Source organism: Diachasmimorpha longicaudata, chromosome 7 (assembly GCF_034640455.1).
Source record: "Diachasmimorpha longicaudata isolate KC_UGA_2023 chromosome 7, iyDiaLong2, whole genome shotgun sequence".
Taxonomy (NCBI): Eukaryota; Metazoa; Arthropoda; class Insecta; order Hymenoptera; family Braconidae; genus Diachasmimorpha; species Diachasmimorpha longicaudata.
The window spans coordinates 5,244,643-5,258,788 of record NC_087231.1 but is presented as its reverse complement, the minus strand read 5'-3'; the positions used below and the strand labels follow the sequence as shown (position 1 = coordinate 5,258,788).

At 40.8% G+C, this 14,146-nt stretch overlaps 1 protein-coding gene across 1 annotated transcript; it reads left to right on the top strand.

The window, feature by feature from the left end:
* The first annotated feature begins 10,600 nt into the window (after window positions 1-10,600).
* On the top strand, window positions 10,601-14,146 carry LOC135164235 (uncharacterized). The gene is made up of 6 exons (XM_064124388.1): window positions 10,601-11,015; window positions 11,108-11,323; window positions 12,030-12,203; window positions 12,311-12,505; window positions 12,749-13,191; window positions 13,423-14,146. Exons 1-6 carry the CDS (start codon window positions 10,757-10,759, stop codon window positions 13,771-13,773), a joined length of 1,638 nt encoding a protein of 545 aa, XP_063980458.1. The 5' UTR covers window positions 10,601-10,756; the 3' UTR covers window positions 13,774-14,146.

Genomic DNA, 14,146 nt, shown 5'->3' with positions numbered 1-14,146 from the left:
AATAAATTACCTCTTTCCCACTGAATCGGGTTATATCATTCAAAATTGCCCCGCGGGCTAGTTTTTTCGTGCCCTCCCACTAATTTTTAGGCGTCCATTATTACACTCCCCCTCTTCACTCTAGCCCATCCTTTTTCTATCCCCATCTCTCTTCAATCCAATTAAAAACACCGGACGATCGCACGAAATGGCAGAGAGCGCATCGACCGCGGTAGTAGTAGCGTCGCACGAGCGAATTTTAATTGATGTTTCGAATGGATCCGAGGGGCTGAATATTTTTTTTTTCAAGGCTAGACTAGCCATCAGCCACCGGAAAACTCTCCATCCCCGGTGACAATTCGCTTTGTCCAAAGCTCATCGATTTCCATATCTGTTATTCACCCTCTAAACTACTGGGTATTAATAATAGAATTTTACCTGCGATTCCGCAACAATTTGAATAGAAAAAAAAAATAGACGGGCGCAATGATTGATCCTAGGGGTTGTCGACGTAGTCGACTCGTACGCAATATGCGGAAATCAGTGGTGTTAGTACCGCTTTCGGGCGTGGTTGACTGACAGCGCGAAAATTGCCCAACTTTTTGGCGAAAGAGAGTGCGAGAGAGAGAGAGAGAAAGAGAGGGAGAGGGAGAGAAATGGCGATACCGGTGAAATCGATATCACCGGCATGAGCATAATCGATAGGCCCGTGACCCCGTTAATCCCATAAAAATAATAAAAATGACAAAAACATCAGTAATATCGATAGTATCGGAATGCTCCAGTCGGTATAATCCATTTAATACAATTTTTTTAACGTCATTTCGTGCCTCCTTATCCTGTTTTTTATCCTCATCAGTGTTCGCGGCGAGGAAATACGACTGAGCGAGTGAAATAAAAGAGAACTCCGTTAAGGGCAAAAGGCGGGGACTCAGTCGAGAAAGAGAGATAAATACATCATGCGAGATGAAATAAAGGAAGAGAACTCTCAACGGAGGCCATGATGCTTAATCCTCCAGGCCATCTATCATCGCACCGGAGTATACTAGTTAGCCGATTCTATCTACCCGCCTTTTTTACACGCCGCGAAAGATCGTCTTCTTTTGTTACCTTGTTTAATAACACGTGATGAATGTACAATCATCCGCGCCCTCTGCAATGGCGGAGATACACTTTTTCTTTTATCTGAAGAAATACTTCGATTCCTCCGGCTTCTTATGCTCCTTTTCTGGACATTCAGAGGTCGTCAGCTAGCACGTTTTAATCGGGACACGGTCCTGGGGAACTTTAGAGAGGGAAATGTGATTGGAGTAATTATTTTTCTTAATGAGGAAAGTCATGGACTGAAAATGGTGATTCATTTGAATGTGAAGGAGTAAAGGGCGTTCGCATTGAGTGGTGGGGGAAAGAGTGGATTATTAAGTCGCTAATTGAAGACTTCCCAAAATTTTCAAATCAATAAAAATATGTCACCTCAAATCTAGTTCATTAATTTGGATAATTAAATGAAACAGCAAAATTATATTCGTGTCAACTGGTCATGTGATAGGGTGAAGTCACCCTTCCCAAGTTAAAGAATTAATGTTTTTATAATAATGGAATGGATTGAACAGGGAAAAAATTGAAAAGGTTAGATTGTCCAATTAAACATAATTTTCTGACTCAAGATGTTTTAATGATATTCTATTACAAAACAGGACATTCACGATGTAATTGGTTGGAATATCATCTCTTGACGTTCTCCTCACGAAACGTGACTTTCCACGTTCACGGATATTTTAAAATCGTAATTACCATGACTAATTCCTTGGAATTCCTGGAGTAAACAATAAATAGGATATTTCCGTCTACTTTATATTTTTCGGCCATCGCCGATTGAAACGGTTAATGCGTTCGACTTTAACAGCGATATTTCTTCATCAATTTAACCTGGCCAATCTCTCCCCGCGATCGATGCTTCTGGGGTATCACGAATGCCTCAGGAACTCCCAAATTCATCGTCGAGTCTGATTAATCGTGAAACGTTCTTTATCCAACTGATGGAAACGCATTAGCCTCGGTGGTATTAAATTACCATGGGAATTATCTGCGCTATTAAATTTCTCCAAAAAATTCCATTTGTTTTATCTTTAACATTCGCATTTACTACTCTCGTCCTCATGCCAGTCGCGTTTATTCTGGCTTCACCCGGTAATCTTTTGTATCATTTTCCGCCACCCACAGTTGGCTTTCGTATTTTTTAACGCTAGACCTGGACAACCAGGGCCTCTTATCACGGTAGCTGGCGGAGAAAACGAGCTCAAACGTGCGCCGCTACTGACGAACCTCTAATATGAATTTTTGTTACGTTTCCTCTTCTTCCTCGTTTTTTTAATCTCATCCATGTTCCTGGGTCGAGAACCATCGAGATAGCTACGGTCCAGGCCCACTCTTTGCACGTTCAAATTCGTAATACCGGGATTAATCCGTGAAATTGTACGGCCTCCGGGGAACGGCGCGCTAGACGCTCTTGCCATCACTTTTTTACTATCAAAAGTGATATGGAAAATATCTCGGGATTTATTGAGATTTCATATTGACATTATTTCCAGTAGTCGTACTAGTATGTGTTCGAAAAATTGCTCTCCCTCTGGAAAATTATTTTGCCGTATTATAAAAATGTTTTTGTCCAAATAAACGATAATCCCGGGGTCCATAAACCCAAAAGATGAGTAAACTTCTTGTAACACGTCGACACTCGAGTAATTTGATTTGCTCGACCCCGCAATTGTCCCTCCCAAATCCCCAGTAAATTACTTGACAAATTCCGTGGTGGGTGCCAACATTCCCCCCCCCTTCCCTCAAATCCGCAGATATCTCGGCGTAAAAGATTGGCGGTACGTCTGATGGGGCTGTTCGAAGGGGTGTGTTAAGAAGTCGACGGTGGGGGTGTGAGGGAGGCCAAGTCGTTTGCTGAAGCGATGGATCAACAGGAGATGAAGAGGGGAAAAATGTACGATCTCGGGAGTGACCCCTCGGTAGCTCTGGGGAGTTGGTGTGGCCGATGGAAATCGCAGTTCTCGAGAAACGATGTCAGGGAAGACTCCACCATTTGCTGGACTAAGAGGTACGTATTTTTTTTCCTCCCCTTGGTCGAACAGCCCCTCGGTAAAAAGCCGAGGAAGTCTATCTTCTGGCCTCTGGGGGTCAACGCCAATGGGCTAAAAGAAAAGCCCCACGGACTGGTACGAATTGGAGGTACATTTTTATCAAAAGTTTTCCCTCCCTCTGTTGTTTTAACCGATATAAATTTCGTGATAAACTATTTTTGACAAATTGACGTCAATTTTTTCCGTCGTTCCGTTGAATGTCAATGAATTTTTTGGCCCCTCAGGAGGGAAAAATCGAGGAGGAATAAACGCAATGTTGCCGTGGCAACCGGTGGAGTAGGAGTGAGGGTGGAAGAGCGTCTAAATCCACGAAGCACCCTTCCGGCAGAAGCGGTGACTCGCTAAGCCGAGGAGATTTGTACGAACAACGGTGGTTGGTTGGTTCATTGTTTCAACCGCCATATCACACTGCATCGTTTCAACTTCTCCCACACCCCCTCATCCCCTCAGCATCCCTCCTGCCATTTTTTTTCTTTTCCATTTCATCGGTACATGTTTCACCACCCGACATTTATTCGATTGTGGAAATATACGAGCTACTTCTCGGAGCGAGAGCCATCAATGAAATTTCCCGTGAATCGTCGGATCAGGGTGAATAATCTTACCACCTCAAACACCCTTGTCGGCCATCTTCGAGAAGATCATTTAATTTTTTCTCAATACTGATTCTGCTACTTTAGCAGTCTCTCAAATTCTTCGACGATACGTCAACAATAAGAATAACAATTTCCTCTCAATAATAATTCAAAAAAAGCATACTCAGTCTCAACGAATAGTTTCACTCATTTTTTTTGGTTAATTACTGCCAAAATAAATTTGTTAACTCTCTCACCCCCACCATAATCACATCAGCTTCACTCCCTCGATTTCTTTTCCTTCCATTTCACCGGTATATGCTTCACCTCTCGACGTTTATTCGATTATGGAAAAATACGAGCTACTTCCCGCCGTGAACAAGAATCATCAGCGAAATATCACCTGAATCATCGGATCAAGATGCATAAAGTTTGAACGTCAAAGACCCTTGTCGGCCATGCTCTCAACGATTATAATTTAATTTTGTTGAAATACTATTTGGATACATCGTAAATACGCCGATTACCGCACACGCGCTTATTAAATCCGATGTTTTTATCCCCAAAGTAGCCCCATCTCTCTCATTTTGAGACTCTTAGACATCTCCTCACCGATATTGCAGTGTTTCGCACGCACTCGAGTCTATAGGTGTTTCTTCCTTTACGATATTTCAATGCTAATTTCACGGAGCTCTCGGGGGTCTCATCTCAACCACTGTGCATTGAACAAAGACGCTAGACGTCCGTGGAGATCGTTCTGCCGAGGATTTTAGGTGTAGAAGGAGATGAAGGGAGCGGGGGGAGGGGAGAAAACGTACAGCTCTTGAAGGCGGCACCACTGATGATGACGAGATGATCACTTAATTTGGCCAACGGAACAGCTGCCGGGGCCCTCCGCACTGGAGCTTTTTTCACTTCCTGCCGGGAGGAAAATTATTAAATTGTTTCTGAAGGAAAATTTCTAATGATCCAAACTCTACCGTAAATTATCATATTACCTGTAATTTCGTGGTGATTCCATTCCCCGGCTTTTGTCCCCCTCGTAGGCGATCAGAATGAAACGAGGGAGTGAAGAAATCTGCGGACTTGGCTCAACCACGGGAGTCCGATAGTTGGCTGCCTCTTTAATCCTGCGACGATTATTTATGGCTATGGAATGAAGACTGTGGTCTTCTTGGTGTTGCTTTTCTTGTCTTTTTCGATTCGTTCTCATACTTTTTTCCCTCCTGCCGATTGCGAGCCGACGAGCATGTGTAGGTCTGGCCAGCACGGGTCGCATACCTATATTCCTTGGATCCGTTATTAAATTATTATACGAGAAAAGATTTACCGATCCTCCTTGGCGACTATCTGGGGCAAGAATTAACGCACTTCACCCCATTCGCTTCATCTCAATGAGCTGTTTTTGGATGTGTCTGGATTCAATCAGAAATATCAGGAGAAACAATTACCGTTTTCCACATGATATCAATACACAGCTGGAGTTACTCGAATAAATAGATAAAACGATTGCCTTTTCATTCGCTGAATAATTTCATTATTTCACTATGTTCGAAATCAATTGACGTGAAAGACTCGATTAAACCGGAATCGCAGCACCTCCACCAGCGATTTCCCACAGCACAATAAGATTGATCGACTCCATTACGAAACACCTCGACGGCGAGTCATTCTCAGTGCATTCGAATCCCTGAAATCACTTGCAGTTTCCCGGATTTTATTTGGTATTCCGCGTGAAAGCGAAGATAGAATTAAAGAAAGTTGTAATCTCCCCGTGCAAAGGGGCAGCGTCAAAGGGTGTGGGGGGGAGAGGGACGGTGAACGGTAGCTGAGACATAAAGATTCTAATCCCGGGGATAACTTCTGGCGGTCTCGTCTCAAAAAAAATGTCCATAAACTCAATCAATTTATTACACAGGTGAGTAAAAATGTACCTAATCCCGCGTGAAAATGGAAATATTCCAGGCATTGGTTATTTATAACTCCTTACGTGGCATTGAAACACGGAAAATCTGTCACTCCCCGGGGTTTGGTTATAATTCAAAAATTCAAATTACGTATTCTATTAGATGCGATGCCTGCGGCGAACAACGGTGGGGTGGAGAGGATGAAATGGGAGAGAAGGCCTCGGGTCACGACGGCAAACGTATGTGGATGTGAGCCGGCTAGTGTGAGTACGAGTGAGACAGTGAATCGAGTCAAGTCCGAAAAAGGGATATAAAGGTGGTGGAGAGGGAGCCCTGGGAGTCCAGAGAGCGGCACGGGGAAAGAAATGAGAAAGAGTGTAATAAATTGGCGGTGAGATTATTCTCGACGTGCATTAAGACGTCAAGCGGCGACGGACGCCTTGGAAAGTATTGGCCGACACCTTGGCCAGTGTTGGCCAGCGCTCCTCTTTCATTTCTCGTCTCACTTGCACCCCGGATGGCTCGAATGAGGGACCTGATGTACGATCCTCTCACTCGCGAGATCACCTCGCTGGACTCTCTTCCTTTTTTATCGTATGTCTGTTGCACAAGTGGACTTTCTGATTGTATTGGTCAACTTGACGGAAGATACGTTGGGGGAATTATACGAGCGTAATCGGGGGAGGTGTGAACGGGCTCCGCTGAATTCGTTAACATTCGCGGTATCATCGGTCAGTTTTTAAGAGGATTGTTAAGATAAAAATTGATATGGTCAGTGAAATAGACCTAGTGAATATAATTTTTTTCGAAATTTGTGTGAAAGGGAAACTACGAGCATTAAAATAATTTTTTTTTATCTCAAGGAAGTAGATATGTAATTATTTGTGCACATTGTCCACAGCATTCCTATTATTTTTATTACCACGGAGCGAAAAACATCTGCTTAATTTTTTTCTTCTCGTTAAATTCTCGCTCACTAAAGTACACGTGTATACGTGAAAGGTATAATCATGAGGAAAATTCAGACACACCTTGAAAAACACTGCCCTCAAATTTTTTTAATCAATCTACTTAAATAATTCAACTGAACTAATTATTTCCCGATGAGGACTTAAGTATGCGCATCATTCCCTTCCCGAACCATCAGACAAAATCATATCATTTGTTTCCCGGAACTAACTCTTGCGAATAGTCCAATTTGTAAAGGATAAAATGAGAAACTGATCTATTTGTGTTTCAATTTTCATAAATCCAAAATCAGGGATGAGACTGACCTCGAGGTGTTAACGAGAAAGCCAGGTGTGCCATCATAACATATTACTTAACACTCTCGGAAAAGGGATACCCAAGGGATGGAGATGTAAAAAAAAAGTGAGCACCCACAGTGTGGGCCCACAGGGGTCCGACCGGAGGGCTAATCCCACCGGATTGCATCATCGCCGGGCACTTATTATATTTAATCCTCACCTGGCACTCCTCACCCGTCCATTCTTATTTTCCCCAGTCCCGAGATTTCGATAAGAGATTCCACGGTGCGATACCAGTGGAATCACGTCATTATCACTCTATTAAATTTATTTCCACGCATTTTTCATTCGTCCGAGAGGTAAAGCCTCGCCCATTATGAGAATGAAAAATTGATTAAAACGTCCTTTCCAAATTTTATTGGACTGAAGATATGTAAAAAAAAACCCCAAATATTTTCAAATTAATTTCTCGTGGTGTTTTTGCGCTCATAAAATATTCATGAGTTAAAAATAAAATAGCGACAGTTTGTTGTTGATAGCCATAACGACGCAAAAGAGCCAATCAAATTTTTTTCACGCTTTTCACAACACGTGTAGCAACACATCTCTATCCCAAGAGCTATCCAATTTCGTGATGCGTGACGGGGCCTTACCTGTCCAGGTGCGTTACCCAGGACTCAAGTGTTAGATGCATGCCCCATCAGCCTCTCTCAAATCCACATGATGAAGACGTTGTAAATGCCCCAAGTCCCGGGTGTTATACAACAACAACAGAGTTTACATCTACACACCATATCATCGATGTATTCTTGTGTACCCGATGCTTTCTCACACCTTGGGATGAGTCCCAAAAAAAAAAATCAACATCACCAACAAGCGGAGACGCGGCCGTGTGCGGCGCACGGTCAAAGGCCCGCGGGGGGTAAGACTCGACTCGGGCCGTGAGGCTAATTGATACGTAAGATTACCTTCCCGGGGATTCCTCTCGCTTTTAAACATCCACGAATGATTGGTTGTCCGGACTAGCGCGAACTGGCACTAAATTCCTCGCTCTATCTCAATTCTCGTCCGGGGGAATAAAAAAAATTAATCTGTTTCTGTTGAGATGCTCAAGTTTCACTTTCGAGCAGGATTAGTGTGGAATATTCAAATCGGGGGGAATATTTATTTTCATTGGGAGGACTTTATGATATTATTTAGGAGAGATTTTTAACGATTTTTGAGTTTTAAAAAACCGAGAAGGGAATTTGTAATTTTCTTCGAGCTACTTACCCAGGTAGGAAATGCCAATGTCCACGAAACGGGCCAGGTCTGGCACGAGACTGGCTTGCCAGATCTGGGCCACCAAGCTTGGCCCGAGGCATGGCCAGACCGGCAAAGAGCATGGCTTGCCAGGCTTGGGTCACTAAGCTTGGCCCGTGGTATGGCCAGACTGGCAAAGAGCACGGTTTGCCGGGCTTGGGCAACCACGCTTGACCCGAGGTATGGCCAGACTGGTAAAGAGCATGGCTTGCCAGGCTTGGGTCACCAAGCTTGCCCCGAGACATGGCCAGGCAGACAAGGGGCATGGTTTGCCAGGCTTGGGTCCCATATGGAACAGCATTCCAAAAATTGAATTCTCATGGGGAATGTTTTTGCAAACTCCCCATTGCAGACACCTAACAACCATGAGAGGAGTTCATGAGATTCCAGGTGAATTCATTTATTTGGGAATCGCCTCGGGACTCAGAAAAATAATTTCAACTCAAATTTATCGAGAAAACGACATTTCTCTTCTGGTTCATATTGACGGTATGCAGGTATACCGGAATGCTAAGAAGGAAATTTGGCCAATTTCAATAAAAATACAGCATCCAAATTACACTACCAAACCCTTTGCTGCCGCGATTTATTGTGGGGATGGGAAACCATTATCAGCCACAGAATTCATGACTGATTTTGTTGAAGAGGCCAATGAACTCCAAGAAAATGGTTTGCGCATTGATGACAAGGTTTTTGAGGTGAAAATTGTAGCAATAGTGGCTGATTCGCCAGCTCGAGCATTCATTTGCTGCCACAAAGCTCCTGGAGCCTTCTATGCCTGTGGAAGGTGTTTCACCAAGGGCATTACAGTAGGTTGTGGAAGACGAGGAAAACGCATATATCCAGTGACCAATGCAAATTTACGCACTAAAGTATCCTACGAGACGCGAGTTCAACCAGAACATCATTATGAAGGTTCTGTGTCCCCGCTGCTCTCTTTGGATAGATTCGATCTGACAAAACAAGTGCCATTAGATTTAATGCATTTATTCTATTCTGGTAATATGAAATGGCTGCTGGATAAATGGCTAACGAGAAGTTCAGCCCAGAGGATCAAATTAGCTGATGTTCGTCGGCTTGATGGTATTATGAGGTCATTAAAAGCCGATATCCCTATTGAATTTCAAAGGAAAGAATTTGATGTGAATAATATCTCAAGATGGAAAGCATCACAATTCAAGTTTTTCCTTAATTATTGTGGTATCGTCGTGTTACAAGATTTCTTACCGAAACCTTTACGTTGTCATTTCTCATTATTTGTCTTTGCTAGCAGAATTTTAAACAGTAAGGAATTCGTTAAGGATTTGAGTGAATATGCTGGATCTCTGCTAAAAATTTGTTTCGAGACGTTACCTGATGTTTATAATGATGAAGGGGCTCAAGTTCTCAGTTGGCATAGTATCATCCACGTTGCTAATGATGCCCAATACTTTAAAATTCCTCTGAATGAGCTCTCAGCGTTTTGGGGAGAGAGTTACATTGGTTTATTTAAAAAACTCGTTCATTCTTCGATAAAACCACTCACACAAATTATCAACAGACTAACTGAGATGGAGTCTGGAGGAACCATGGTAATTAATCAGAAACACATACTGAGTGATTGGGTTATCGCGAGAAAGCCTACAACGATGATAATTGATGGGGAAATTCATTTAACATCAAATATGATCAACATCAATGGTCTAACCTTGACGACAAGTCATCCAAATAACGTGGTACTCCTAGATATTGAGAAAGTTTTCGTAATTTCACAAATTCTCGTTAAATCAGGAAAATCCAAAATTTGTGATGATCTTACTGGTATATATATTTTCGGACACCAGGAAAGTAGTAGGGAAGAGGCGTTTAGTTATCCAGACTTTTCCAGTCGAGTAGGAATATTCTACATTAAGTCCTGGGCAGCTGAAATGACATGTAAGAAGGCACACAAAATTAAACACAAATGTGCTTTATTAAATGTAACTGGACGACAATACGCCATATCCCTCCTCCACTAGAAAATAACGTAAAAATTGTTCGCATTGTGAAATGCAGTTTTTTTTTGGTAAGAGGGTATATGAATGAGGGTATATGTTTTAGTTGAACTCGTGATTAAAATTGTGGAAGAAACAAACAATTTTATGTTTTAAATCAACAATCGACATGAAAATCCGATCATCGAGGTCGTTAGAAAATTTCAATAGTGGAGTCGTTACATGCAAGTGGGACATAAATCGGTTAGATCTGGCGTCCGTGTACATAACCTTTCATAATTGCTCGTATCATCCGTTTATCGGGCTTTTTGTCTCAAATTCGGATTTCACCAACTAAGTTGACGGTAAATTACAAGAAGTGAGAATTTAATGTGAATTAAATGTGTGTTAAGTGTTTGACAGATATTTGTGATATAATCGTTTTGAAGGAATAGTGGCGCTAAAAAAGAAGCATCAGTGGGGTGATGACAAAAAACCGTTCAAAACACATGGAAATAGAAACGCAATTTTTTCTGTTAAATAATAAGCTATATGCATCATTCTGCAAAGTTATCAGTTTATATGAAACTACTCGAAAACACCAGGTTCAATTGTACGAATCGTGATTTTTTTTCATAACCTAAAATGTCGGAAACCTCACATCCATCTCGCGATCCAAAAAATCTCAGCGAACCATTCGCAGTCATCGAATTTCTCGAGAAAAACGAAAAAGGGCTACCATGCATTGATTTGGTGCCGAAAAAATGGTTTAATAGTGCAGAAGAAGACACCTGTAAATTCCCACCGACAACTGAATATCATCTACTTGACGACTACTTGGAAAAATTGCACTCGCCCAAGGACTCTTGGCAAAGTTATCCATTTTGCTTCATCACCGGAGCAGGTACAAAAATTGAAATGACTCCACTTATAACTTGATGAATTGCTCGATGGGTTCATTTCAATATTAAAGGATCATATGTTGATTGTGTTCAGCTGATTTGGATCAGGGTCGCAGAAGATTAAAAAAGGCCCAAGTAACTCTCAACTGTGAGACAACCGATGGTGAAAATGATCGAAAGGGGGGGAGGTCCGAAACTTCCTCGAAAGCAAAAATTTCAGCAAAACCCTTAACTGCATCAAAGTCTCAACTAAACAACATCTTTAGTACTAAAATCCCGATTCCACCTAGAAATCAAACTCCAAAGTCTGGTAAGTCCTGTTAATATGAAGTAAAAGTCAATTATCAACAATTATAACCACTCTTAACCCCAATTATTCATCCCCAATTTATTCAACTCTCGTATTTAACATCAAAAGACCCATCGTTCCCTAAATTGGGAATTAGATTGACCGAATTTTTGAAATCTTTTACAAAATAAATATTAATTATGTATCTGTGCAGTCATTACATGTGTATTTGTCTCGAAACATCGTTTTAAGAGAGAATCGCATTGAATGATTTTATAAGAAAATTTTTATTATGTTGTGGTCGAAAAATATTAGGTTATTTTTTTTTATTGCAATTCTTTACTCATCAAAAAATTGAGTCGCTAACAGAAATCACTACGTGCGAACAAGATAAAGTGGAAAATTTATGATTTACACTTGATATGATTGTTTATACATAAAAGCATTGGAATGTTGAGGGGACGAGAAACGTTCCATTTTTCCCCACCATCTCTTATGTAGGAAAGCATTATAATTCTGTTGTGAAGAGGTAAATCAAAGTGAACATCTACGGAAAATGGTAAAATTTTGATAGAAACCTTTTTTGTAGGAGCGATAGGTTCTACAAAAAAAATATTTTTTCAAATGCATGCATTCTTTCCCCACTTTGAAATAGCTATAAAAAACAAAGGCTGGAGACAACTTACGTTGTGTTACTACTTCACTACAAACTTGTAAAATTTCGTAGGTATACAAGCAAAACCAAAGACAAGATTTCAAAGCATTTACCAGAGTGGATCTGACTCTGAAGACGAAAATCATGATTGTCTTATAGCTAATCCTGAGGAGATTCGAGCCTCAAAGGCTCAAAATAATTCTGGCTTTTTGCAAATGTCGAGTAAATCGCGATCTGTACCAACAGGTAATAAATCAATTTTGAGGTAATATGGGACTGTAGCACGTAATTCTAAGTTCGTGTTAATTAAATGATCCGGTCAGGGATAAATCATCATTTTCAATAATTTCCAGGTGCATGTTTATCATTTAAACAGCGGTCAAGGAAGAATATTACTTTGCTTAAAGACGTCGAAACTGATGAATCTGAGAGCAATGATTCCTCCGATGGAATTCTGCAGTCACCTACAAAATCGATGGACTCAGCGAGAAATACAAGAAAAGAACTTCATTTGACACCTCCTTCACCACTAGTCCATAACGCTTCAGGTAAAATCGGCTCGGATATTCCATGACCAATCATCGGCCAAGTTCCTCCCGCATGAAAAAATTTATATTTATAAATATTTGAAAATGGTCCAATTTATATTTTGAACATTCTTTACAAAATTCGGAACTTATATAGAATTAGATTATATTATATATTTTTGGTGGGGGCTTGGGTAGTTTTTTTTTCATCTGATGCTGCTACCCATCAATTTATATCGTTTGGTCCTCCTTTAATTTCATAAGGTAACCGAAAAAGGCGTGCATCGTCTACTACACGCGCTGAAGACGGATTGAATTCGATTGTGAGCCCAGGAACTCCAAAAACTTCACGATCAATGATGGTACCCCCTGCTAAGATGCCAAAAATGCTGGGACCACAAAACCAGTTGTCATCTAGTCATTATGCTGATAATGAACGTCGAATCCTGAACTCCCTTCGAGATTACTTTGATCAGCAATTAGATGAAAAGCTCGAAAATTTAAGACGCAGGATGGCTTACGATTTAAAGCAGTCTATGAATGAGCTCAAGACCACAATCATTGGCACTAATCTAGCCCCAGCTTCTGGTCCTAGCTTGCTTGAAATACAGAAGCAGATGTCTACGCCACTACTATTTGAAATGGATGATAAGTTCCAGGAATACGAAGCGATATTGACAACGGACCCAAATCTCGTAGAAACACTGGTAATATATCTGAAATTGATCGTTTTTCTTCTTTTTTATGTAAAATCAATAAATTGGGCGGTGACACATGCACTGGGTTCGTTTTCTGGTGATGAAAAAATCTTTCATCACCGGGACTCAAGTCTACGTCACTGGAACGCTTTGGTTATAGAACCAACCCGCTGGCGATGAGCCCAAAGATGTCTTCTCATGTTCATAAATTCAAAAAAATTTCCCTTCTTTTATTTTTAGCGATTATTCATGAGAGTTTTGATAAGCAATAAAAAAGAGATGAAAATATGTGTTTCCACTATCCTATCTGCGGTTCTGAGGAAGACAGTGTCACTGCACTATTCTGGTTACGGAAAGGAAGCTGGCGGAAAGAAAAAGAAAAATTTTTATAACACTACAGTATGCAAAGTACTGATTGATGTGATAATTGAGGTAATAGGATCCAGCACTGATGAGAAGAAGATAATGTCAGAAGTAAGTACTTGGTTGTCACGTTCTGGCGATCGAGAGGGTGGGCGTAAGGAACGACAACGCGGGTCAAGTCATCATAACGAGAATAATTCAGTTTGTTCCTTTGATACCAATCGATAATACTTCATTTTTCCGGGATAAATGGAATTGTAAAATCACTGTGTTAATATGACTCCATTAGTTCATTTTCGTAATTGTATTAGTTGTGATATTCTTGATAAAAGGTACGATTAATAGGAAAAGTTTATATTATCAATATATTTTTATCGCGAGGCGTTTCATTGGGCAGAATATATATTAATATATGAATATTGTTTAGTATTCGGCTGTCATTGAAGTATTAATTATATTTATTATATTTCTCCTGGCGAGGTCGGAAATCCAGAAGATGGAAATAACAATTGGAAAATGTGATGTATCTTAGCATAATAAAGTATTTTCTATGTCATTTCCTCATAAGTTAGATCACGGGAATAAATATCCGTTGTTGGTT

Excerpts from the sequence above, each read along its gene's own strand:
- LOC135164235 (XM_064124388.1), top strand. The coding sequence starts at position 10,757 with ATGTCGGAAACCTCACATCCATCTCGCGATCCAAAAAATCTCAGCGAA. Across the intron at positions 11,324-12,029 it reads AAATCAAACTCCAAAGTCTG|GTATACAAGCAAAACCAAAG; the intron begins GTAAGTCCTGTT and ends AAAATTTCGTAG. Across the intron at positions 13,192-13,422 it reads CAAATCTCGTAGAAACACTG|CGATTATTCATGAGAGTTTT; the intron begins GTAATATATCTG and ends TTTTATTTTTAG.